Genomic DNA, 25832 nt, shown 5'->3' with positions numbered 1-25832 from the left:
AAGACTCTCGTTCTAGCCCAACCTGTTTGAGTTTGTGGAGGAAACTATGCGTGAGGAAAGCTAGCCGAGAAGGCCTCTCAGAGACATTTTTTATATACCCTGCAATGTACACATTAAAATATGGAAAGTTTAAAATTACGACCAAGGGTTTGAAACATGTTGGATTACGTGTTTAAATTTAACAAGAGGAGGAAAAATATTTCAGCTTCTGGAATGGCTGGAATTAACAAGCTAATTGCTCGATCAATCTACTTAACGTAGTTACCCAGAGCTTTATGGCAATGACCTTGAACTGAGAGCCTGTTTCCAGTTTCAGCAGCTGGAAAGATCTGACTGTATGGATATTTGGGAAGAAAGATCATATTTACTTCCAAGTTAGAATGCTATGATTTTTCTGTTAGTTGCCAGTTGCCAACAAATGTAGTTCTGTACAACTCCGTGGGTGATAATGAACCACTGTTCCAGATACTGTTGAGGTTGTTATATCATTTAATCGTAATAACACTGTGAAGTAGGTGCCATCATTCAGTTTAATACATGATGCTATAGAGAGATCTAGAATCTTCTCCAAGATCTCCCCGCTGGTAAGTGGCAAACCAAGAACTTGAACCAGGCTGCTGCTGCTTTTTTTTTTTTTTAAGATTTATTCATTTTTTTAAAAGATTTTATTTATTTATTTGACAGAGATAGAGACAGCCAGCGAGAGAGGGAACACAAGCAGGGGGAGTGGGAGAGGAAGAAACAGGCTCATAGCGGAGGAGCCTGATGTGGGACTCGATCCCATAACGCCGGTCACGCCCTGAGCCGAAGGCAGATGCTTAACCGCTGTGCCACCCAGGCGCCCCAAGATTTATTCATTCTTTTGAGAGAGAGTGTGCACACCTGTGCACCAGTGTGGGGAGGGGCAGACGGAGAGAATCTTCAAGCAGGTCTCCCCTCTCTCCCAGCCCAAGTGCAGAGCCCGTGGGACTTGATCCCACCACCCATGAGATCATGACTGGAACTGAAACCAAGAGTCAGACGCTTAACCGACTGAGCCACCCAGGCACCCCTGAACCAGGCTTTCTGACCCCAAACGCTGAACTCACTGAATTACCTCTTATTTTTATGGTTCCTATATTTACCTGCTTCAAATATTTCTGATAGTCTTGTTAATATAATCAAATCAAACCTCAGTTTTCACTAAAGGGGTGAATTATGTGCCAAGGAGCAAGCAGCCCCCACCTCTTTGGTTCTACATATTGCAAAAAAAAAAAAAAGTTAAGCAAGGCAATCTTAAGTCATCTTCCACCTTCATCTCATTTTGAAAAATCAGTGACAGTATTTAGATTAAACTGGTAACAGCAACCAATACACTTCCAAGCTGTAGAGATCAGTAACAATATGTTGTTATGAATCCTGTGTTAATGGATTGTATCTGCTCTCTACCATATGTTGCGATCCCAAACCACCAGACACTTCTTTTTTTTTTTTTTAAACAAAGGAGAAAATATGGCTTTAGCACTGTTGGTTTATCCTCACTCATGCTTTAGAGGCATTCTCTGGGAAAAATCTCTCAGGAAATTTTTTTGCTTAGTTATAAACTCTGTTCTTCCCTTATGCTATTGATTCTTTTTGTTAGCATGTAGGATGTCGTTGATCTGGCTACTCTGTTTTATCTATTTTGCTTGCCTTGAAAAGGGAGAGGCTTGGATGTTTTTAAAGACAAGGTGGCACCGTAAGAGTCAGGCCACTAGCCTGAGAATCGGAACTGGACCCATCTCCTTTCATACTGGCTACTGTAGCCATCCCCAGGGCTGGTGGCTGTGCGAATAGCAGCAAATCATGTGTCAGCTTTAAAGGCATTAGCTGATTCCCAGTGAAAAACCACAACACTGAAGGGACACTAGCAGGAGGACAGCTGTGTACATCAAAGGATACAGTCTGACAGCTCATAGGCTTAATCTGACCCACGAGTACACTTTGTTGTTGTTAGTTTTACTTGGTGTTTGTCCCCACAGTTTTTTAATTTGCCAATATTTTTAAAATCTGAAGATCTTAAATCAAAGTGAGCATAAAGGAGTGCATGTCACCCCAAGATGAGAGTGACCTTTTATTGGCTAAGTTACCTCCAAAGCACGTGGCTAAAATGGAAAGTCTCAATGAAGGGAAAATGACGTGCTCCACTCTTTAGTACAGAAGCTCAAGATGGACTAAAGTGTTCATTATTTTTCAAAAATAAAGCAACTGGTCATAAAACATTTATCCCAACAACCAGTATTTTCTAACAGCTGAAACAATAGATGGGTTTACAATAGTCAAATATAGCCATATAAAATTTCAAACTTCCATATAATAAAATCTAACAAAAGCTAACGGTATAACTTAAAATTAGAGAAACATAAATAACATGTAAGAAAGAGGTTAATAGCTTTTTTTCTTTTTTTTTTTTTAAAGATTTTATTTATTTATTTGACAGAGATAGACACAGCCAGTGAGAGAGGGAACACAAGCAGGGGGAGTAGGAGAGGAAGAAGCAGGCTCATAGCGGAGGAGCCTGATGTGGGACTCGATCCCATAACGCCGGGATCACGCCCTGAGCCGAAGGCAGAAGCTTAACCACTGTGCCACCCAGGCGCCCCAATAGCTTTTTTTCTATAAAAAGTCTCACCTCGTCTGAAATGCATAATTGGCAAAGGATGTAACTATACGATTCATACAAAAGGAGATGGGAAAATCAAACATCAAAAAATAGCCTCACTAAGTAAATACAAATCAGAATGTTTAAAACAGGAAAAAGTGATTACATATAAAACAGGCTTGGCGAGCATGTGAGCACTCTGTGCACTGGGGCAGCAGCAGGAACAGGCAATGCTCTGTGAAGGCTGCCTCACACATCGCGAGGCATCAAAACAGTTACATCATCTGACCTGTTAATCCCACCCTCTACATATTATATCTCAGGCAATCAAAACCGATTTTTTAAATGTTATGCACAAAGGTTTTTTTTGTTGCAGCAATATTTATTATAAATATAGATATATATAATAATATTAAAGAAAATAAAACACCTGACAGTTTGAGATTAGTTTGGTTAATTATGGTAAATAACAGGTGATAATATAAAGCCACCAAGATTAATAAATAGTTACTGTAAATGCACACATTTTTAGAAAGTAGTGTTTTTTAAAAGCATAGTTGTTATACGTTATGTTTACATAACTCTGGAAAATACATATGCATATGGTTCCTATGCAGTTCAGGAGAGAAATTGGAAGAGCTGAAAGTATTTTGTAGGGACACCTGGTTGGCTCAGTCGGTTAAAGCCTGTGACTCTTGATCTTGGGGTTGTGAGTTTGAGCCCCACGTTGGGTGTAGATACTTAAAAATAAAATATTTTTAAAAAATAAAGTATATAGGAAAAGAATTATGGTTAATCACATCTAAGTTTTAGAAATATTTTTCTGAGTTGTCTTAATAATAAATTAAGATTTCCAGAAGACCACACAATGGAACTAATGTAGCAAATTGAGCACCAGGTCCAAGGCTAAAAAGTGGTTGCCAAAGCCTAGAAGGAGCGGGAATTTGGGAAACGCAAGGAACAGAGAGGGAGCATTTCCTCAGTAGCATGGGCAGGATATGTTGATGGAGCCGTTAAGCAGATTCCCGATTAAAGAAGACAGAGGTACCCCAGCCCCCAGGGCCTGGGAAGTGATGGGATGTTCCCACAGACACCGTATGCTGTCCATCTAGATTATTTTGCCCATCCAAATGTGTGAGCACTGTTAGCTTCACTTATGCATTGTCCGGGCTGGATTTTGCAAATCATCTCCTCTTTTGTTTCTTTTGTTAAACGTGATCTTTCAGTCTGCCTTCATTGATGAGAAAATTACAGATCCTCTGAGTGAACATGTTCTTTCTCCCTCTTCATGATCATTGTAGATTGTTTTAGAAACCCCAAGTGATTATACCTTATACCCTTACCCTACTCTGCAGCCAGGCAGCCCTGGGAGCTGTCCTTGGTGCGTCCGAGCCCACACCTCACTCAGGTCTCTGTCTTCTGTCCCTCCCCCACAAAGGGTCATAGGTATAGACACAACAATGAATCTGCCAGATTTGTTTAGCTGCTGCTGCTCTGGTCAAAATAGTGGGTGGGGGAAAAGTGTATAAATCAGGTCGTCTAAATTAGAAACAGCATCTGCTTCCTACACATCCTGTTTCTAAGTCTCTAGGAGTCATCCGTATTTCAGGAGCTCCATTGCCTTTCTTTTCTTTACCTCTCAGTAAAATCATTATTCCTCCCCTACTCCTGTTCTTACTAAAGAGAAAGAAAATTAGTTTGAACACCAGGATTGGGCTTTACAGACTCAGACGGGAGATAATGCAAAGTTTAATGCACCAGATCACTAACACATAAAGTGATTTCCTCTGGTTCTTGTAGTTACTTTGCTCTGGGGGAAACCTACTTCAATAGGTACTGGAAATCTTGAGATTAATCGTAACTAAGTTTCTTGTCAGATATATACTTTATTTAATAAGCATTTATTGAGCACCTACTATACACCAAGCTTTTGGAGGCGTGCAAAGAAAGGCAGAGCCTCACCATGTCAAAGAAATCTTCCTAGAACAGACTCACACGTTCACTTCAGTGTCCTGTGTGAGAAACAACGCCTATCTCAAGGCAGGTTCTATTTACACCTTGGAGCTATAGGAGTTTAGTCCTTTAAGTAACAGGTCAGGTTCTTTGGTTGCAAGCAACAGATTAGTTGAAGCAAGAAAAAGGGGGATTTTCAAAAGAATAGTGGGGAGTGTGATGTTTTGAAGTAGGGAGGAGAATAACTGATGATGCCTCAGGGTCCACAGAACTCCAGGGATGGTAGTGGCAGGGAATAGGGGACTATGTCTTTGAGACACTGGCATTGGAAATGACTCCGCCTCAACCACTTTCAGTGACAGTGTCTCTGCCTCAAATGCAAATTGCCTTGCCTTGGGTCACATGCTTGGCCTCAGGGGACCAAAGAACCGGGAGTCTGTAATTGGTAGACTCATCAAAACTATACGAAGTGGGAGAATGCAGTTCCCCAAGGAAAAGGTCCTAAGCTAATAAAATCAACACGCTACATGCCCAACACAAGCCAGGTGAATCTGCCTTCAATCTCTAACATTTTTATTTTATTAATTATAAATATATGTCCCCCAGAGTGATGAACACTGGCATGATGAAGTCAGGATGGCAAGTTTTCTGAGCTCTCTCTGTTTTCTCATCTATCAGTTGAGAATATCCATCTCTCTCTTTCTCCCTCACAGAATTATTCTAAAACTCTCCTGAGATATACAGAAGTGTTTGGGGGAGGGGGGAATTTGCATACATTTACATTATACAAAAAAGATTCTAGCTTTCATATGCTTTCATCCATCCATTCAAAAATATTAATTGAACACCTAGTAAATGCTCAGAACTGTTCTAGGCAAGCAGGGTCCACTCTGAACAAAATGGGCTTACATTCTACATGAGAAAGGAAACAGGCAATAAATTCATATACATTATGTCAGGAGAAAAATAAAACAGAGTAACAGGGCTAGGTTGTGTCCAGGAAAGTTAGGGGAGGAGGGCAGGTTTTGCCTTTTTAACCACATGCTTAAGGTAGACTTTACTGATAAATGATGTTTGAGTAGAGACTTGGCAGAAAATGAGGGGAAGGAACAGTATTGATTGCTGGCAGAAGAGTTACAGGCAGAGAGAACAGAAAATGAAGACCTTCAACTGTTCCATAGACTTAAAGAAGTGAGGGATAGCCCAAGTGGCTGAGCAGAGTGAACAAATGAGAGAAAGATACGCGGTTAGGAAGTGCTGGACTAAATCATCAAAGGTCTTGCAGGATGTTGCAAGGAGTCCGACATTCACTCTAGATGAGATGGAAAACCATCGCTGGGTATCGAATGCTACAAGATGTTGAAGGAGCCAAGTGGATGCAGAGCTGAAGACAGACTGAGGGGGTCAGGGAACCAGAGAGAAGACTTTCAGTAGTCTAGGTGAACGATGATGGTGGCATAGACCAGAGTGGTTGGTAGAGGTGGGGGGAAGGCATCAGATTCTGGGTATGCTTTGAAGGTGAGGTCTGCCATATTTGCAGACACACTCTGTATGGAATGCTAAAGAAAGAGTGCAGTCAAAGATGACTTGAAGGTTTTGTCCTGAGCAATAGCAAGGACAGAGATTTTCTGATGAGAAAGACTGTGTGAGGAGCAGTTTTCAGCGGGGAAAATTAGTTTATTTCAGTGTGTTAAGTTTGGGATGTCTGTTAGATACCCAGGTAGAGAGACTGAATGGGGAGGTGGGGAAGACATAAATTTAGAAGTCATTGGTAGATAGGTAGGATTTAAAGCCATGAGTCTGGATAAGAAAGTGAAGGTAGCCAATAGCGTCCAACCTGGTATGTGAATAAGGTGAAGACCAACTGTTGGATTTGGTAATAGGGAGGTCATTGATGGCTTTGACAGGAGTTGTCTAGGTTACAGGTTGGGACAAAAAACCTGATTGGAATGAGTCCAAAAGAGAATGGGGCCAGAGGAATGGAAAACAACTGTAGCCAACGCCTTAGAGGACCAGAGGAAGTGTGTAGTTGGTGTGTGTTGAAAGATGTGAGACGGGGGCTAGGGAGGCTTAGCTCTTCAGACTCAGTGACATCTAAGGCATGATGCATGAAATACTTTAATGCATTTCTTGCCAGAGCTTTCAGAATTAGTTATCTCACCAGCTGTCAGATGTTTCAAATGTCCACATCAGAGCAAGATGCAAAGCACGGTTTAGGCAGCACAAAATTGGTGATCTTGGCCTCTGTGTGTCACTGGGAGCACTCATGATCTGGGCAGAGACCACTCAGAACATTTGCCAAAACAGGCATCTCCCTTTATCTGAATCTAGTCCATTCCTGGAAATACACTGGCTAGTGAATTTCCAGATGGTGGAAGTCCTTTCCATTGTTTTAAATGGTGGCAAAGAAAACACCAGAGCATTCCCACCTCATCTAAAAACCCCAACGAGTTTCTTTAAATATCACTAAAACACTCTTGGACACAGGGGGCACCTGGGTGACTCAGCCAGTTAAGCGTCTGCCTTCGGCTTCAGGTCATGATCCCGGGGTCCAGGTGGCAAGGAGTACCTATAAATGGTATTCACTTGAAAGGCAGTGCGGGCTTTAGCATCAGACAGTCCTGGATCCACAGCCTGACTCCCCCATTCCTTAGCTTTTAAGATCTTGGGGAACGTGGTTAATCTCTATGAGACTCAGTTTCCTTGAATGTGAAATGGGGATAATAATACTTAAACGGTTATTATAAGATCATAATATGCATAACAATGCCTGGCACACATATTAGATGCCCAACTTAAAAGAAACAGTAACTATATCTATTAGTCTATTAGTATGTGGCTGTAAACAACAGAAATTTAAAGAAAAAAATGAGGGGGCGCCTGGGTGGCTCAGTCAGTTAAGCGTCCGACCCTTGGTTTCGGCTCAGGTCATGATTTCAGAGTTGTGAGATCGAGCCCCACATCAGGCTCAGCACTGAGTCTGCTCCAGATTCTCTCTTTCCCTCCCTCTCCCCCTGCCGCTCCCCCGCTCATGCTTCCCTCTCTCTCTCTCTGTCAAATAAATAAAATCTTTAAAGGAAAAAATGTGTAAAATAAACTGAATACAGCCTATTTGCTATTGAGGTAAGAAGAGGAAAATAAGAGTAGTTATTGTCATGCCCCAAAAAACAGAGGGGAAAACCATGTGTTCAAAGGCGAGATGTTTCACTATAAGTTACATTTTTCTCTCTCATCTTGGCAGCACCTTAGAAGAAAGCAGTGCCAGTCTGTTTAGTGTTTTGCTGGACGTTAAATGATGTTAAAGTCAAAAATGAATTCCCCCGTTTTGTTCTTTATCCACAGCAGTAATAACTCATTGAACCCTTATGTAATAGCTGCATCCTGTACACATTACGACAGGTGCAGCCCAAGGGCTATTTTCGGCCATGTTTGTAATCTGCTTTATGGAGGTCAGCATTACACAGTTGGTCACCACTTGTCCCAGGAGAAGCCCAGTACTTGCGTAGCTTTCGGGGCCCGATACACCTCTTGCCTTTCCTAGACCAGCATTCCTCCTTACTCTAGGGCTGGGCTTCTGCCTCGTACTCAGGTGGTCTGCCTAGTCGTCCTGCCTTGTGCTTGCTGCCTAGACCTGGCCGTGCTCTATGTCCCTGCTCACCTCCGGTCATTAGTTCTCCAGGGATCCTAGCAGCCATCACTGCTGGAGGTACCGTCATGGAGGAAAAAAGATTTCATGGCCCAGACTCCACAGGATTCTGAAATCCCCAAGTTCTGCCTCTGAACGCTGCCCCCAGATGGACTTCCTGGCATACCCAGGAGGTGGACCCGTGCCTGAGCCATGTCTGGCTAGCTGTTTCTTCAAGATTCAGGTGGGGACAATGACAGAAAGTAAGACCCCTTCAAGAGAGTGGGGGGACACTGACATCGGTCAAGTGAGGGTGAGTAAGAGTATGGGCTCTGGAGCCAGACTGCCTGGGTTTGAACCGCAGCTCCAACCTTGGCAAGTTGTGTGACCTTGGACAAGTTGCTAAACTATTTTGTTCCTAAGTTTCCTCACCTATAAAATGGAGGTGATGACAGTACCTACCTTATAGGTTGTTATGAACAGTAAGCAAGTTGCTACAGTGATAAAGTGCTCAGAGCTGTGCCTTCCACATACTAAATGTTAAATAATTTTTGATGGTGACCAAAAGCCCCCAGCAGAGGGGTGACTTCAGGCTCCTTAGCACCGGTATCCAAGGGCTTGCTCAGTGTGGCCCTGTTTCTCCCTCACGGTGTGTGCCTCCTGCACCAGACCTACCCCTCAGCCACCATGGTCTGCTTCACAACCCCCCACATCACTGTGCCAGACATCACTCCTTTCCCTCTGTTTCTACGACCTTCACAGTGCTTACTTTCCCACCCAAACCTCCACATCCTACCTCCTTATGAGCCAACTTCTCCACAAAACTGAGAAGGCACAGATCAGTGTCTGTATCATGGCGTATGAATGTTTGCTTCCTCCCTAGACTCAAGCTGATTAAAGGCAGGGACATAACCCTCCTATCTTCATCCCGTGGTACCTCGAAGCGTGCTTGAAGTAGCCACTCAGTGTGTCCAAAGTCTGTCTTTCTGCACGATTGACTCATTGATGTCCGTGACTGAATAATACCCATTTCATAGAGAACTCGTGAGGATTCTCTTAGATCCCGTATGTCAATCACTTAGCAAAGTACCTGCCACATACAGCTGTTGTAACTATCATTGCTGTGACTGCTGCTGGCTTTTTGGGGGGCGAAGAGGGGTCAGAAGGGGCAGAGGCAGAGGGAGAGAGGGAATCCCAACCAGATTGCACGCCCAGCACAGAGCCTGATGTGGAGCTCGATCTCACAACCCTGAGATCATGACCTGAGCCGAAATCAGCTGACCGAGCCACCCAGGTGCCCCAGCTGCTGTTCTGTTGTGTAGCAGAAAGAGCCCGGGCTTCACAGCTAAACAAACATGGACTTATAGACCAGCTTGGTCCCTGAAAAGCTGCAAGGGTTTCGGTTTCTTCAACTGTAAATTGTGGTTTTAATACCTATCTCAGTGCAAAAAGGTAACCAATCAATAACTATTAGGTCTCTTTTTTTTCCTCCTCTGTGGCTGTCTAATTTTGTGACCTGCCTGAATTTACTTCACTTCCCTGGTCCCAGGTTCCTCCTCTGTAAAATGAGAACATTGCAGTAGGTGATCTCCGTGTTCCTGCCAGATCTAAATGTAAACATTATTGAACTCATCATCCCTTCCCCTTAAACCTACTCATTCTGTGCCCCTGAGAGAGGTTCTTCCCTTGATAACTACCCAGTGCTTCAGTATGTTGAATTGTTTCAGTCCTTGGTCTTTCTCCTCTGTCTCTCAGTCTCTCTCTAGAGCCTGCAGGGTGGTCCAGACCCCGGGACCCCTCCTGCCGTGGGACTGTATGCGCATGGGTCCCCAGGAAGCATGCCGTGCAGCGGCCCTCCATCCTGGCTGGGCCCCTCTGACAACGCAGTGTAGTGAAGCCTGCCGAGCACGGCGGGGACGGGTAGTCTCCAGCTCTACTGGGCTCCAGGAAAAAAAGTATCTGCATCTAAAAACAAGTGTGGGGCCGGGTGGAGCCTCGCATTCACGGCCTTTCCTTTCCTGTTCTGCCACAGACTCTGCAAATGGGCATCAAACACTTCTCTGGACTCTTCGTGCTGCTGTGCGTCGGGTTTGGTCTGTCCATCCTGACGACCATCGGGGAGCACGTCGTGTACAGGCTGTTGTTACCGCGGATCAAGAACAAATCTCGGCTGCAGTACTGGCTCCACACCAGCCAGGTGAGTGCCGCCCCGGGAGTGACCGTCAGGATTCCCCTGGTGCCAGAGTCCAGCGTCCCACGTCAGATGGGTGGCAGGTCCCCAAGAGAACCAGGGTGGTGTAGACAACTCCGTGTAGAAGACGGAGCCCCCTCCATCCCTTTAAGACTTTCCCCTTAAATTGGCCTGTCCCGCAACTCCCTTCCTTTCTCATAACCCTCCACTATTGCCCCCACGGAAGCGTGGAGTTGTTTTATCCTGGTTTCACTTAGTAGTGACAACCTGAGGAGATGGTGTGAGATTTATTTCCTACAGCCTCTCCTCGCCGAAACGGAAACTCATTCAGTGAGCTTGAAGTCCCTATTTCCCTTTAGATGAACCCAGCGGCCCCGGTTCTGTCCCCATTTTCACTGGCCCCGGGGTGAGAAGTCGGCCGGTGTGCAGGCCGAGCCGCCCGGGATGGTCATCCTGTCCCCAGACACGGGCGCGCTCACGCCCAGGGACCACGGAGACCGTCCGCCGCCCGCCACGCGCCCTCGCTCCGCTCTCCCTGACGGCGGTGAGCACCGAGAGCCGAAACAGAAGCAGCGGAGGGGCTGTGGCAGCAGTGGCAGCTGCCCCCCGGGTCGCCGCGCGCCTGGCCCCCGAGGCTGCCCCACCCGCCGCCGCCCCGCTCATCTGTGACAGCGACCCTTTTTTTCTAGCTAGGTCACAGTCCTTGGTTTGGTCGCTTTGAACCCTGTTCTTCCTGCTTCATCCTGGAAGGATTTGGCCTCCTCAGGGGAACTGGGCAGACGGGCGACCTCCATCGGGTGCTGCCGTGCCTCGCGGGATTCTCCGGGCTCTTCCCTTCTCTGTTTTGGCTGCTAGGAAGTTAACTTAAGTTTTTGACTCACTGTAGCAATTCTACAAGGCCCTTTGCCACACACTAGTTGTGACAACTCCTTCGTATCACATACCTTTCTATGACCCAGAGCATCTCTAAAGCTTCCTTCAAATGACTTTATCCCCCCTAGATAGAATAATAACTTAGATTAAAATTTGGTTCTCTTGAGATTTAGGGCTGCAGGCTGATCTGTTTTCGGGCATCCCTGGAAATTTGTTTAAGGAGGTCAAGATTTGTAACAATGAGATAATTAAATTCAGGTGGTACTTTGTCCCCAGACTGTGTGTTTCTAATGATCTCTGCCTGTGAATCTGTTCTTTCTGCCAGAGATTACATAGAGCACTAAACACATCATTTGTAGAGGAAAAGCAGCCACGTTTCAAGACTAAACGTGTGGAAAAGAGGTAAGAAGGGGCCAGCGCCAGGTGTCTTTATGTTTGTGAAAATAGAAGTGGAGAGATGTAACTGGGACTCCCTGCTCAAAGGGGAAATTATGTATAAATAATTCAGATCAAATCAGGACCAAGTTGTTGATAATACAATCTGTAAAAATATATGTGGTTTCAGACAGAAGTAGAACAGAGAAGAAAAAAAGTATCTGTACATATAGGGACAGGGAAATGCAGCAGAGGCCACGTACATCATGGTTAGAGGTGTGGCTGTGGTCTCCAGAGTCATGCGTCTGGATCCTAACCTGTCACAGACCCTTCCCATACGTGTGGCATAACAAGCTATCTCTTTAACTTTTCTGTGCCTCCATGTCCTCGTTTGTGAAATGGAGATAAAAACAGTACCCACTTCCTAGAGCTGCTATAAGGATTACATGAGATCATACATGTAAGGCCCTGGAAACAAAGCCTTTTTAGCTCTTGTTACTGTTACACAAGCCTGAATTCACGAGTCCAGCAGGCCATTCGTTTTGTGCCGGATAGCCTTTCTGGCATGTGTCCGCTCGCCACCCCTTTCCAGCAGTCCTCGGAATATTTGAAATATGCAGCAGACATGTTCTGCTTAATCCATTTCCTGGCACTCTTACTACAAGCTCCCCAGGAAAGCATCTCATCGATAGGGAGTAACAAGCATTAAATGCACAGAGGACACCTTCCCCACACACAGCCTGTGGGCGACTGGTGCGGCTCAAGATGCCAGAAGGGTCCGGCCTGGCTCCTGGCTGGCCTCTGCCGCCTGCTGCCTGGAGCGGCCCTTCTCCTACTTTCTTTCGCCCGGAGGCCTCCATTCCGGGCAGCCTCTCCAAGCTACTCCGTCTTCGGTGGCAGGTCTTCAGCTCGAAGCTTGGCTTCCTGGGTCATTTTGAAATCTGCCACTCACACTTCTGAGTCATAATAGAGGAAAAGGGGAAAGGGGGTGAAAAGCATCATTCTTTCTCATTGTTGATACCTCCTTTGGGACTGCTGCTGTCCTCTTGTCTCCAGTTTGCACCTAGCTTGTCAGAATCATTTCCGTTCTCTCTCGAAGCCTCTCTTTCCAGTCAGTGAGCACCTCCCGCCCTCTCAGTCTGTGGTATTCCTGGATCATGTCGCAGCCCTGTCAGTGACATGCTGGAGACTAATCAGGTCACAGCTGCTCTATGTCATGTTACGTATATTTTTTCTGTAATAATTTTTTACGCAATTTTTTAACCAGAGGAATACAAGACGACAAGGTGGCGAAGACATCGGTCTCATGACAAAGCATTTGTTTACCATCCGTAATAGAAACAGGAAGCCCAGTGATCCCGTTTCCAACCGTGATGTGATTCCTAGTCACATCTCTCTCACCTCAGCTGAGAACCAAATGTGCCTTTCACTCAATGTATCCACTTTTCTTGGCAGGTTCCCTTCTGGAGCCCCTTATTTTGAGAAGGAGCTAAGGCAGAACATGCCCTCCTGGCTTATGTTGGGCCCACACGTCCTGTGCCACCTCCCTCCAGCCCAGCACCCAGCTGTGACCTTTCAAAGGCAGTGAGTGTTCGAGGCCCCACAGCTGTCATGTCTCTTCTGAAGGCTCTAGTGGAATATTGACTCCAAGTTTACAGAATTGGTCTGTGGAAGCTCGTTTGGCTCATTTCTAGTGACAAACGCAGTTCACCCACTGGTCACCTTACACGCTAAGGCTGAGGAAGGTTTGATAGAAAACAGAACAAAACACTGAAGAGGCCTCCAATTAGACGCCACATCTGACATCTGACATCTGTCGTCTTCCATTCACAGGTGGCCCAGAGTTACATGTCGATTACCAGGGCACTTGTTATGCTAGCAACTCGAGTCTGTCATGGAATCCAGCTTCTGCTTATTCTTCTATATTCTATTCCCAGACATGTGTACAAAGCTCTGGAGAAAACCCAATTGGCTAGCTCGACTTACCTGATTTCTGTGGTTGCCTAGATGCCAGGAAAATGTGCAGATGCCCTACTCCCAGGTTCTCCCTATGAATCATTCTGTGGTACTGCAATTAGGTCTGCTGGGTTGAAAACTCTTTCCCCCTTTTTTTGGAAGAGTATCTATGCAAACGCCTGTGTCTGCTACAATTCGGCCTTCCTCCAGCGTGCTCCGTATTTATAGAATGAGTAAAACAATAGATGAGTGGGTGAATGCAGATGAGTGTGGCCCTGAGGACCAGGGATGGTGGATGTGTGTGCATCTGCTGGAGAATAAAGATTTTTTTGAGTTAAAACAAGAGATAGATGAGCAAATTATTAACATGTGGATTGGAGGAAAGGCTGAAAGAAGTTCTGGGCCATAATACAAAAGTAGATGATGCTCCTTTTCTATTTAAAGCAAAGAAAATAAATAAATATTGCAAGATACTGCATAGTCTTTGGTTTATTCAACCTGGGATTTCATATAAGTGTTGGTCTGTACTTCACCAATACACCCCCATTTTCCCTTTCCCCTTGTCCCAGGATACACAAAAATTGTAAACCATGTAACACACACAAACAAGATTGTCTTGAAATTTTTCAAACTCAGTTGGAAGAGATTTGAAGGAAAAATTAAAGGGAACTGTACAACTAGAAGTAAAATTATAACTGCACCCTGACCTAGGTTTAAAGCCAGAGGAGCCATAAGTGGGTACATTATAGACTTTTACCGAGCCCAGGACACAGGAAAGCTAAGCTGTGGTGTTACCCGCTCCTTATATGCCACTTAAACTCTGAGAAAGGTAAAGGAACTGCAGGGGAGATTGGAATGTGTGGTTTAATGGCTTGGGGCATGTATCTTAGTTCTTCCTGTATGAGAATATTATCTCAGTAACTTAATTTTTCAAACAACAGCAAGTTAGCAATCTGTGGGTCAGCTGTGCAGTTTACTGGTCTGGTTCGGACTTGGCTGATCTTGGCTACATTTGCTCATTGTCTGCAGCCAGCTGGTGGGGAGGGGGAAAGCAGCTAAGGGCTGGCTGGTCTATGGCCCCAGAGGGGTCCACTGGGAAGACTGGGGATTCTCTCCACCCTGTTATCATCAGCAGACTAGTGTGGATTCCTTCATATTGCAGCAGCAGGGCTCTGAGAGAGCCCCGAGGGGGACGTGCACGAGGCTTCTTCAAAGTTTAGGCATGGAACGCCCGCCTGTCATTTCTGCTAGTTTGGCCAAAACAAGTCAGGAAACCAGATTAAATTCCGGGGGGGAGGGAAAGCCAGACTTTCTCCCCTTGAATTCTCCTTGATAAAGTTGAGCTGCAAAGTCCCGTTACCTAGGGACTTGGCTTCAAAGGAGGAACAAAGGATTATGACCATTTCTGTAGTCACCTGCAGGGCAAAATGCAACAGAAGCATCCTGTTAAGTCCTTGTGTTTCTGTTCTCATCCATGTAACTGAATCAAGACTTTATTAGCCCTTCCTTTGCCCCTCCCCTTCTTCTCTGGGAAAGAAGCAGTCCAGAAATAAAGATTCAGTTCCATGGACGGGGACAGAAACACAAGGACTTAATAGAGTGTTTCCACGTAGGTTTGCCCTGTGGTGGGTGGCAAAAGTGGTCGTAACCCTCCTCCTCTTCCAAGACTAGAGGAAATCCACAGTTCTGTTTAGGGCTCTAGTCTGTTCTTGTAGCAGGAAACTCTTCTCATTGCATCTAACTGTCAAAGTTTCTTTCAGGCCCCAAATCACGCCCCCCCCCGCCCCCCGGTGCCTGTCCATCAGTAACTCTGGCCATCTGCAACCCTCTCTCAGAGATGGTGGCAGGTGGTTTGACACAAGCCTGAAAGACGACTGTGAATCTGTTTCTATTGACTTGCATTATTCCAGCACGAATTTGAGGCTTTCTTGGGGTTTCTTTTAAAGTTTCAGACCTGAGCTGTCATTCTCGGCCCACATAAAATCATCCCCATGATGGAAAACTTTTTGCTGAAACCTGCAGCTTGTATGTTTTTATTCTCCCCAAACTCAAGTAGTAGACTTCAGGGTCCTCCTGTGGGACAGGGGATGAGTGAGCCGTTTTAGAGTATCTACCAGCCGGCTTATGCTTAGAGTCCAGCCGGTGAATAAACAGGTTCTCACTTTTACTCAGGCACCATCTTTGTAGCCAGAGAACAGTTCAAGGCGGTGCTGTGCTCTGAGCCTCACTGGCAGGAAGGGAGTGGAAAGACATCTGAGGTTCTTCATACAAGAATATGGCACACCCCGGTCCATCAGCCCTCCAGACGATACATCTGTTCCAATTTCAGGGGAGCATAAGACTTGGTAAGACCTTGAACTTCAGCTGGAAAGAATGGTAATAATGGCTCTTTTTGTCCCTGTGCCACTGCAGCAGGCAGTCTGTCCGTGGCAATCTGTCCTCTGACTGCATATCGAGCTCCATATTCACAGTTTGAAACGGCCAACAGCTGGGGAACAGCACTTTGAGAGCCGCAGAATGGAATTTAAATCTGAAGTGTCTCTGTTTCCTAGGTCGAGTGTGGGACCCCGTCAGCTCACTGTGTGGAATACTTCCAATCTGAGTCAGGATAACCAACGAAAATACATCTTTAGTGATGAGGGAGGACAAAACCAGCTGAGCAGTCGGCCCCACCAGGACATCCCGCTCCCTCCAAGGAGAAGAGAGCTCCCTGCCTCGCTGACCACCAATGGGAAGGCGGACTCCCTAAACGGAGCCCGGAACTCAGTGATGCAGGAACTCTCCGAGCTCGAGAAGCAGATTCAGGTGATCCGTCAGGAGCTGCAGCTGGCTGTGAGCAGGAAAACGGAGCTGGAAGAGTATCAAAGGACAAACTGGACTTGTGAGTCCTAGGGGACCACACTGCTCCCCTTCCCAGTTCCCAGCCTTCCTCTGAGCCCTTGAGACCCTTTGTAATGCTCTTTTGTAATGCTGATGGAAGTGTGGGGAAGCGGAGGTCTAGGTGTCTCTTAGAGGTCAAGTCTGCCCATCCTGGCCTAAAAATCAGCCACAGCTCTTCCCACGCTGACTCCCTAGCTCTCCAGGGTAGGGGTCTTTCAGAGCAGGGATGGTAAATTAGTCAGGACAAAACTCCGTGGAAAGGATCTATGAATGACCAGGCGACCCTGGCTCCTCACTGGGTACCATACTAGTAGTTCTGGGTTTTAGCCCTTGCTCTGCACTCTCACCAACAAGAGACAAAATGTTTTAATCTTAGTGTAGAACAGGATTATCCAGGGTTTTAGCATTTGATAGAACTCCCGCAACTAGATTTGCTCCTGCATTCTGAATAGGAAGCTAGATGAGAGGCAGAGGTGTGGGTATGTAAACAATGAAGCAAACTCACTAGCATCACAGCAGACCGAGGATTGATTGGATCAGGCACGAGCCCCGATTTTGAGAGGGGCTCGCATCTCCAGCACCATCCTGACCAACAGGAGTAGGAACGGCTTACGTGCCACTATGAAAGGGGACAGGGGTGTGGCAAGCGGGAACAGAGGACAGGCAGAAGAGGCATTAAAAATGTATACCATGTTGAAGAACGGAGGCTCTGGACCAGAACAACAGTTTGGCTAAGGAAGGACTAGGACTCTACTTCTAGTCTAACTAAGCATCTCCACTACAGTGTGTGCCTTTTCTAAAGGAAAGCAAAGCAAAGCAAGGACGTGCCCTTAGACGAAACCGGACTACCCCTGCTCATTACCCATATGGGGTATGGCAATGCCAACCCAGCTGGCACTGTGGGTTAAGTGAAAAGGCTCTGCAAACCACATGCTAGCCCATTTTCAAATCAGCATTTGCCTCTTAGTTTTAAGAATCCCTAAAGCGGACCTCCCCTGCAAAGACCACAAGCTTTAACATTTAGGACGGTCCCCTGTGCAGTCCTTCTCAGTCTCCCAGCCCCACACCTTCTCCTCCCTGCGGGGCTGTGACCAGGTGCGGTCCCTCCCGTTCTCCCCCAGACTCCATCCGATGCCCCCAAGGAACTGATTATCAGTAACCTGGCTTCCCCTCTGCCTAGGCATCTCTGTCCCAATTGCAGTGGCTTGGACATGCAGGAAGGAAGGAAAAATCATGGGGAACTATGGGACATCAGTTCCCAGTGCTAGTGTAGATGGGAAGCATCTAGGAGTCCATTAGAATGCTGACTGCCAGGGCCCTTCTCCCCAGAAGATGGGGTGAGGTGGGTAGTCTGGCTCAGAAACGTGTTAACCAACTCCCCCAGGTGACTGACACGTGTGATCCAAAAATTACTCTTCAAGAAACACCGTTCTAGAAGGATGGCTGCTTCAGGCCTGGGGAGAAGTAAGAGCCTTTTTGAGAGGTTTTTACATTTAGCACACACCTGCTGATTCACCTTCCATACAGCCGCTCCCACCCCTGGGCACCACTTAGGACGAGACTTCCTCGCTTATCATTTACTTTGCTCGGGCCTCGTCAGTTGGGATGCCCACCACGAATTCACAGTATGCTCTGGAACAGCCGCGCATCTCTGGAAAGTCTGCAATCACAAAATTTCTCCTGCATTTCCACCCGGAGCTCCCCAGTCCCCCAGGGAAAGACAACACCTTCAGCTGTAATTAGATAACACTTTAGTTAATTGTCTTGAGAAAACCCTGGGGTGGGTGGAGGCAGAGACACTGATGAGGGAGGCAAGAAGCTTCTAACCTCGCAGATGAAACAGTGGGGAACAAGGGGAGCCCTGGAAACGGAAAGGACAATACTGCTTTGAAAAACCCTGTCCTCCCCTGTGTCCCCCAGGCGCCAACGTAGATTTGCAACTGCCTTTGGAAGACGAAGCCTCGTAGCGACGCCCCCCCCCCCCAGCAAGCGCCGAGGATGCGGCAGACTCGGGCGGGCGTCCTGCTCTGCGCGGCCTCCCGTGCGGGCGCCTGCTCCACTCCACGTGGCGGCCACGCTCCCGATGGACTCGGGCACTTTTGTAACTCTGCTCCTCCTGACTGTACTTGAGAAGCTGGCTATTTAAAGGAACCCAGAGGTGAACTCTTTTGTAAAGAATCCTTTTGTAATGCAATTATCCCTTCACGTATCTGTTTTGTAAGTTTGGATTTTTGTATATCGGGTTTTCCCTTCAGCTTCTCTCCTGAGGCATTCGGAGCCGTGGTAAGAAGCCAGACGGCCAGTGCTCGGCTTCCCCGGTACCTTCTGGGTCACCCCTCGGCCAAAATCCGGCCGGGGCGCGGCAAGCAGCAGCAGCAGGGGCTGGAAGCGGGCTTGCTGCCGCCTGCACCGCCGGAAATGCCTGCTTTCCGGATGGAGAGAAACCGCGTAATTGCTTGTGGTGGAATGAAGCGGTCTCGGTAGCGGTGGTTGTCGTTATCGGTAGTGACTGAACAGTGTTTTGCAGTGTGTGAAAGTGTGTTGTGTTTTATAGAGTTCGTGAAATGGTGGGTCCTTTGAAAACCCTCCTTTCTGTTCTGCCCCACCTGTTCTTTCAACTCCCCTCGGTCTCAAAAACCACAAAGAGCCAAGTTTCCAGGGGGAGGCTGGTATTTCAGTAAAAAAGGAAGAGGTAGGGCGTGCTCCCTTGCCTCCTCTTCCGGCTCCTATCGCACGAGATCAGGAAGGTCTGTTCTTTTCCAGGCCCCGGTGCTGGGCAACCGGGTGACCGGATTGTGTCGCACAGCCTACCCCGTTTTCCAAGGGGACGTTCCTGGCACAGGAAGCACACGATAAAATATGGTGGGGTGCGCGGGAACAGATAGGGCTCCGTGCTTCGTGTAAATAACAACAAGGGCCCCAGAGTGTGGATGCCTCGGGGTAGAGGAGCGGCAAGGGGATCCCACCAACAGTTAAAGACGAGTTGAAAAAACGGGACAGACGAGTGAGGCAGCCCAGGGACACTAATCAGTGGAGGTCTTGACGCGCCGGAGACGACGCCATTCTTCATGGATCTTGCTGTTGCACAAACCCTGCGCAGGAGCTGCTGCTTCCGTGCCCACCGGAGCGGTGGTCAGTGAAGCAACTGCCAAGGAAAGCCCAGCTACATCGGGGCAGTGGGCTTCTCGGTGTTGGTGCTGGGTCTAACGGCCTTGGAGCCAATAAGCTCTTCCTTGGTGTGGATAAAGAATGAAGGGGAAAGAAACTACGTTAGAGCCTCTCTTCCTCCCATTTTTGATAAGCAAACCAGAAAATGCATCCTGTCATGGACAGAACTTGTGTTTTAGTCATCAAACCCACTCCACTAGCTGCTCTGTTGATTATTCCTTTCTTCACCCACCGACGCCACCCATCTAATCCCGGACTCCCTCACTCTTTTTAGTTTAGTTCCCAATCGTTTTATGAAAATAATGTACTTAGAAGTATTTTCTTAAAGTTTGTAAAGAGTGTTTGCATTGTGTCTTCATTTTAACGTGTGTGCAATCGCTCCAGTCCAGGAAGAACTGAAATGCTGTCTTGTGAGCATGAAGTGAACAGGCTGTTTTGCTCCAGCCACTTTTCTTGTACAACCATATGGATGGACTAGATGTTCTCAGGTCTTTTCCATCTTCAGTTTCTATGACTGTGGAATAAATGTTCAGATAGAAACTTCATTTTCTGATGTCCTGCTGGCATTGTCTTGGGGGATTCAAACGCGGACGTGGTACCAGCCCCTTCCTCACAATAGAACCACTCATGCTATGATTTACACTTGTTTCCTTAGTAGAGTTGACGTGGCACAAAATATGCCGAGAAAACTCAGAGCGCAGGCATCACAAAGTACAATCGAAATGGCTTCGTCTGAGAGACATTCTATGAAAAGCCACAATACTGAGAGATCTCTAAAAAATTCTGCCCCGGCCACCCTAGCCACCCACCTGCTACATAGCCTGTGTTTACATGCCAAGCGCTGGAGACACAAGAGTGAGTAGTAAGGTGGTCACGGTCTCTGAGCTCAGGGGCCTTCTCACAATCTGTCCTTTTCACAACCTGTCCATAGACATTACTATAGTAGCTAACATTTATTGAGCACTTACTTTATTTCAGCTTCACTAAAACCCCATGACACAGGTTCTCTAGACCTAGTCTACAGTAGATAAACCAGACCTCCAGTTTACAGATGGGAAAACTAAAGCTCAGGGAATTACGGAAGTTGTCCAAGGTCACACAACTAGTAAGAGGAGTGGCTGAGACAGAGTCACACACAGGCAGTAAAATTCCAAAACACCATTTTACACTGTCAGGATTCTGACTGCTGCCTTACAACCCCCCTCCTTGCTCCAGCCCCCTTCAGTCTTCCTGCCACAGCGCCGCCGGCCCATGCCTCAGCTTGGCCCCCAGCTCCACGGAGAAGGAAGCCGACACACGGACTGCACCTGCACTGCCACGTCCACTGAACCCAACACTGTGGCCCCCAAGTCTCACAGAAAGAGCTGTTGCAGGTGTCTCTTTGGCTTTCTGGCCCAGCCGAGAACTGGTACAAATACAGCTGAAAATCCTTCAGCAGTCCTGTGCTCTCAGGCACGCTGTGGTTTCTGACACACGTGGCAGTGTTAGCGGCTGGCCAGCCAGCCAGCGTGAACCCGCTAGCGGGATGCATTCTTCACACACATTCTTCTGGATTATACCCAAGTCAAATCTCATGCAAATACAAACCTGCTGTAACCTAATTCAGCTGCCAACTTACCCAAGGTCGTTTTGCATCATTCAGTCATTCCTTGTTTGGATGCTTATTCTGACCCGGCATTGGGCTAGCTGCTGGCAAGGGAAAGACAAAAGGCAGATTCTGACCCCATGGAGCTCAGTCCAGTGGGGAAACACAAACTGGCAAAACAATGTGGCGAACAGTCTGATAAATGCACATCAGGTACTGTGGAGGCAAAAAGACACTTATCCTGTGTGTGTGCACACCTACACACAGCAGAGAAATTGAGCAGAGGGCAACAGGCACCCCAGGTAAAAGAAACAGAATGTGCTTAGTTCCAGAGTTGGAAAACTATGACAATCAAAAAACTTCAGAACATCCAGTAGTTCAATATGACAGAAACATAAAGCACGGGTGGGTAACAAGCTGTAAGGGCTGCAGAGAGAAAAGCAGAGGCAAAATCCCTATGCTAAATTGGATCTGGATCCCAAGACTACAGAAACCACTAAAGGATTTTGGGCTAAAGAGGGTGACAGTAAAAGATCAGGGTCCTCACTGCTGGGTGGAACTGGCTATCGTTCACGTGTTCAATTTGTTTGTAGGGCAGTGAGCAAATGAAGTTAACTTTCTGATGCCTGGGCATGACTTGGCCATGACATCATTTAACCAGGACAGGTGGACTTAGAGATAGACATAAATAAACACATACAGTCTAGATTCTAAACATGTCAATCTTATTTTTCCTGAAAGTGGGGAGAAAATGTAGAAGAAAAATTGACCTCTCAATTTATTTGTAATAATAAAAGTTAAGATTTTGAGCATTTACTAGTTGCCAGGCATTCTGCTAAACGTTATGAATGTATTGCCTCATTTCATCCTCAATACAATTCTATGACGTAGTTATTATTTTATGAAACAGAGAGCTGAAGTAACCTTCTAGTAAGAGGCAGGGCCATACTCATCCTAAGCCTGACTTCACCAGAAACATGTTTAGCGCAGTGCCTGGAATCACAGCAAACACCAAAAACACAGGCTGGGCTGGGAGAAATCGAAGATCCCTTTGGTTCAGTTCTACTCTGGAACAAAGTGCTATGGGAACTCTCAATGAATAGGGGAAGAAAAATGCAGTCCTAATCTAGGGCCTGGCAGAGAGCCTACTTAAATTAGAAATCTTCAGAAACACTTAGAAGACTCAAGGTATTTTCATTTATTATCTTCCTGATGACACGCATTCTATTGGTACCTGTCTCCACTTAGAGTAAAAGAAAAAACAGTGGTCTGATTACCACATGATTCTGCTGCTAAACTGAGTGACCCTGGGACTTGTTTCCTCATCTCTAAAATAAGGACATGGGGAATACAAGCCAGTACAGCCACTCTGGAAAACAGGATGGAGGTTCCTCAAGAAGTTAAAAATAGAACTACCCTATGACCCAGCAATTGCACGACCAGGTATTTATCCAAAGATACAGATGGAGTGAAAAGAAAGGGCACATGCACCCCAATGTTTATAGCAGCAATGTAAACATGATTGCCAAACTGGAAGGAGGTGAGATGCCCTTCAACTGACAAAGAGATAAAGAAGATGTGGTTCATATATACAATGGAATATTACTCAGCCATCAGGATGAATACCTACCATTTACATCAACATGGATGGAACTGGAAGGGATTATGCTAAGGGAAATAAGTCAAGCAGAGAAAGACAGCTATATGGTTTCACTCATGTGGAATATAATAGTGCAGAGGATCATAGGGGAGGGGAGGGAAAACTGAATGGGAAGGAATCAGAGAGGGAGACAAACCATGAGAGACTTCTGACTCTAGGAAACAAACTGAGGACTGCCAAAGGGGAGGTGTGTGGGCAGATGGGGTAACTGGGTGATGGGCATTAAGGAGGGCACGTGATGTGATGAGCACTGGGTGTTATACGTACCTAATCACTGAACACTACATCAAAAACTAATGATGTACTATATGTTGCCTGATTGAATTTAAATTAAAAAAAATTTAAAAGTACATGGTTTGAGGTCCCTTTTAGCTCCCACATCCTAGCTTTCAAACCATTCCATTCTGTAGATTCCAGTAAGCTGAAATCCTCAGAGCATACTGTTACTCTATTAATGCAAATATACTATGCTTCCAACTTTGTCTACAATTTCCCTCAAAAAGAAAAAAAAAAAACAAGACTAAACCTATAAAAGAAACCATAGCTATCACGGATTGCCTCAAACAGAGCTATCAGTTTCAGAATTCACAATAATTTCTTTTGTTATAACCACAAAAGGAAATTTAAATTTATATATTTCAGGATAATCCAAATTTGAAGAATTACTTAAAAATATAAGGAAAAATTGCTTCCACTTAGGGGGTGAAAAAAAATGAGTCAGGTTTGAATTACACACTGGTCCAATTAAAGCGGACTTCTCAGGAACTGTTAGCAGAAGCAAGGAGCTGAATTAACTTAACCATGTGGACCTTCCATGCGAGTGCCAGGCCTGCTGCTGGATACTTGGGACTACGTTGTTAAGACACTGCTCTTTCTATGTCCTAACCTGCAAAGTATGCTACAAATAAGACCTTCATACCTTACATTAGGAAGAGACCAATCTTGGGGAGAAATCCCCAGAAAGTAAAACTCAATATTTTTCTGTGTTGGGACAATTACAGATCTAGGAAATGTTTAGGTTATTTCCATACCAGAGATCTGCTATTATGTAAACCCAATCCAACATGTACACAACCCACCAGTTTCTACTTACTCTCAATGTAGCTGTCTTATGTTGTATCAGGTAGACTTTCGTGGTAAGAACTAGTCGAAACTTCTCTGCATACTCACCGGTAGCATACTCACTGGTACTTGAGTTTATCTATCAATTGATAATCCTCAGCAAAAACCTTAAACACCAAAATTTAAAGGCATTCCACACCAATAAATGATCGTGGAAATTGATGAGAGCAGAATACAGCTTCCTTCAAGAAGTGAGCATCACTGTCCCAGTAGGTGTAAAAGAAGACAAGTCATCATTTCTCTATTCTTCAGAACCTTCCCACGAATCCCCACAATATCAGACTCCAGAGTTCTGACTTGAATCCTCACAATATCAAATCACATTCAGGGGCGCCTGGGTGGCACAGCAGTTAAGCGTCTGCCTTCGGCTCAGGGCGTGATCCCAGCATTATGGGATCGAGCCCCACATTCAGGCTCCTCCGCTATGAGCCTGCTTCTTCCTCTCCCACTCCCCCTGCGTGTTCCCTCTCTCGCTGGCTGTCTCTATCTCTGTCAAATAAATAAATAAAATCTTTAAAAAAAAAAAAAAACAACAAATCACATTCAGCACTCAAGTGGCATCACATAGTACTATGTGCACAGAACTCCTGACCTTGAAGAACAAAGATGCCTGTGGATCTGGACAGAGATTTAAAAAACCAAACAAACAAGGAATCCCAATGGAAATTCATGTAAGAATGCAACAGCTAGCCGAAACAGCTGAGCACCTTTGAAACAGATCCCTATGGAGGTAAGAATGTAAGAGCCAACCATGTAGTTAAGATATATGCCTTAGAGCTCATCAACCCTGATTTTGATCCAAACTGCCAAGACAGTTTACAAGACAACAACAAAAGATAGTAAAGAAAAAAAGAACATCCCCGCAAGACCTGGAAAAAAGAGTTTAGAAAGGGAAAACTCTAGTACTTCTCCAATAATCCTTGAGGTTGGCATTCTATATAAGCATTAAATAAATTTTCTAAAGAGTTCCTTATGGATCTAGAGGAATGATTCTTTTTTTAAAAAAGATTTATTTATTTTAGGGGCACCTGGGTGGGCTAAGTTGGTTAAGTGTCTGCCTTCAGCTCAGGTCATGATCTCAGGGTCCTGGGATCGAACCCCACGTTGGGCTCCCTGCTCAGCAGGGAATCTGCTTCTCCCTCTCCTTCTGCCCCTCCCCCTGCTCATGCTCTCTCTGTCTCTCTCTCAAATACATATTTTTTAAAAGATTTATTTATTTTGGAGAGACAGAGAGAGAGCATGTGGGGGGGCAAAGGGACAGGGAGAGAGAATCCTCAAGCAGACTCCCCAGTGACCAAGGAGCCTGATGTGGGGCTTGATCCCAGGACACTGAGATCATGACCTGAGCCAAATCAAGAGTCAGACACTTAACCAACTGAGCCACCCAGGCACTGTGATTTTTTTGGAGGATTTTGAGATTTCAAATTTCCTTTAAAAATCTGAAAATAAGCTATGAATAATGTACATATAACAAATTTTGTATACAATTTGTGAGTATTCCTGAAGCCCATTCACTGGCTCTTCTGTAGTAAAAAACCAGATTGTCCAAAAATCACCGTTTTTGGTAATTATCTCAAAGTGTCTCTAAGAGCTCTCTATGTTGCCAGGACTTCAAACTAGTTGGGACTAGAGGCTCCCTGCTCTTCCCAACTAGAGGAACTTCCTCTAGATCCAGCTTCCCATGGGGCTAGTGGTTTCTGCCACAATATTCCACAGGCTGTGGTCCCCCGATGCTGGGCAGCCAGCTTCCCTAGCCAAGTGTCACGAACAGTAAATATCTAAACCCAAACCACCTGCTGCTCAAGAAAAACATAAACACTAAAA

At 45.9% G+C, this 25832-nt stretch overlaps 1 protein-coding gene across 4 annotated transcripts in view; it reads left to right on the top strand.

Annotated features, from left to right (window-relative positions):
• Positions 1-20155, top strand: part of GRIN3A (glutamate ionotropic receptor NMDA type subunit 3A) — a 160401-nt gene extending 140246 nt beyond the window's left edge. The window contains exons 7-11 of one of the 4 annotated variants that reach the window (XM_034664213.1): positions 8245-8442; positions 10231-10395; positions 11588-11664; positions 16146-16474; positions 18394-20155. In XM_034664213.1, coding sequence (XP_034520104.1) covers positions 8245-8442; positions 10231-10395; positions 11588-11664; positions 16146-16474; positions 18394-18440 — 816 coding nt within the window. In that variant the 3' untranslated portion in view covers positions 18441-20155. Of the gene's footprint in view, positions 1-8244; positions 8443-10230; positions 10396-11587; positions 11665-13092; positions 14989-16145 lie in introns of those variants that run through there. The other 3 variants (XM_034664214.1, XM_034664215.1, XM_019807203.2) reach the window with 3 other exon arrangements.
• The last annotated feature ends 5677 nt before the right edge of the window (positions 20156-25832 follow it).

The sequence above is a fragment of the Ailuropoda melanoleuca genome, chromosome 7, assembly GCF_002007445.2.
Source record: "Ailuropoda melanoleuca isolate Jingjing chromosome 7, ASM200744v2, whole genome shotgun sequence".
In the NCBI taxonomy this organism is placed as follows: Eukaryota; Metazoa; Chordata; class Mammalia; order Carnivora; family Ursidae; genus Ailuropoda; species Ailuropoda melanoleuca.
This window is presented reverse-complemented; position numbering and strand designations above follow the sequence as displayed.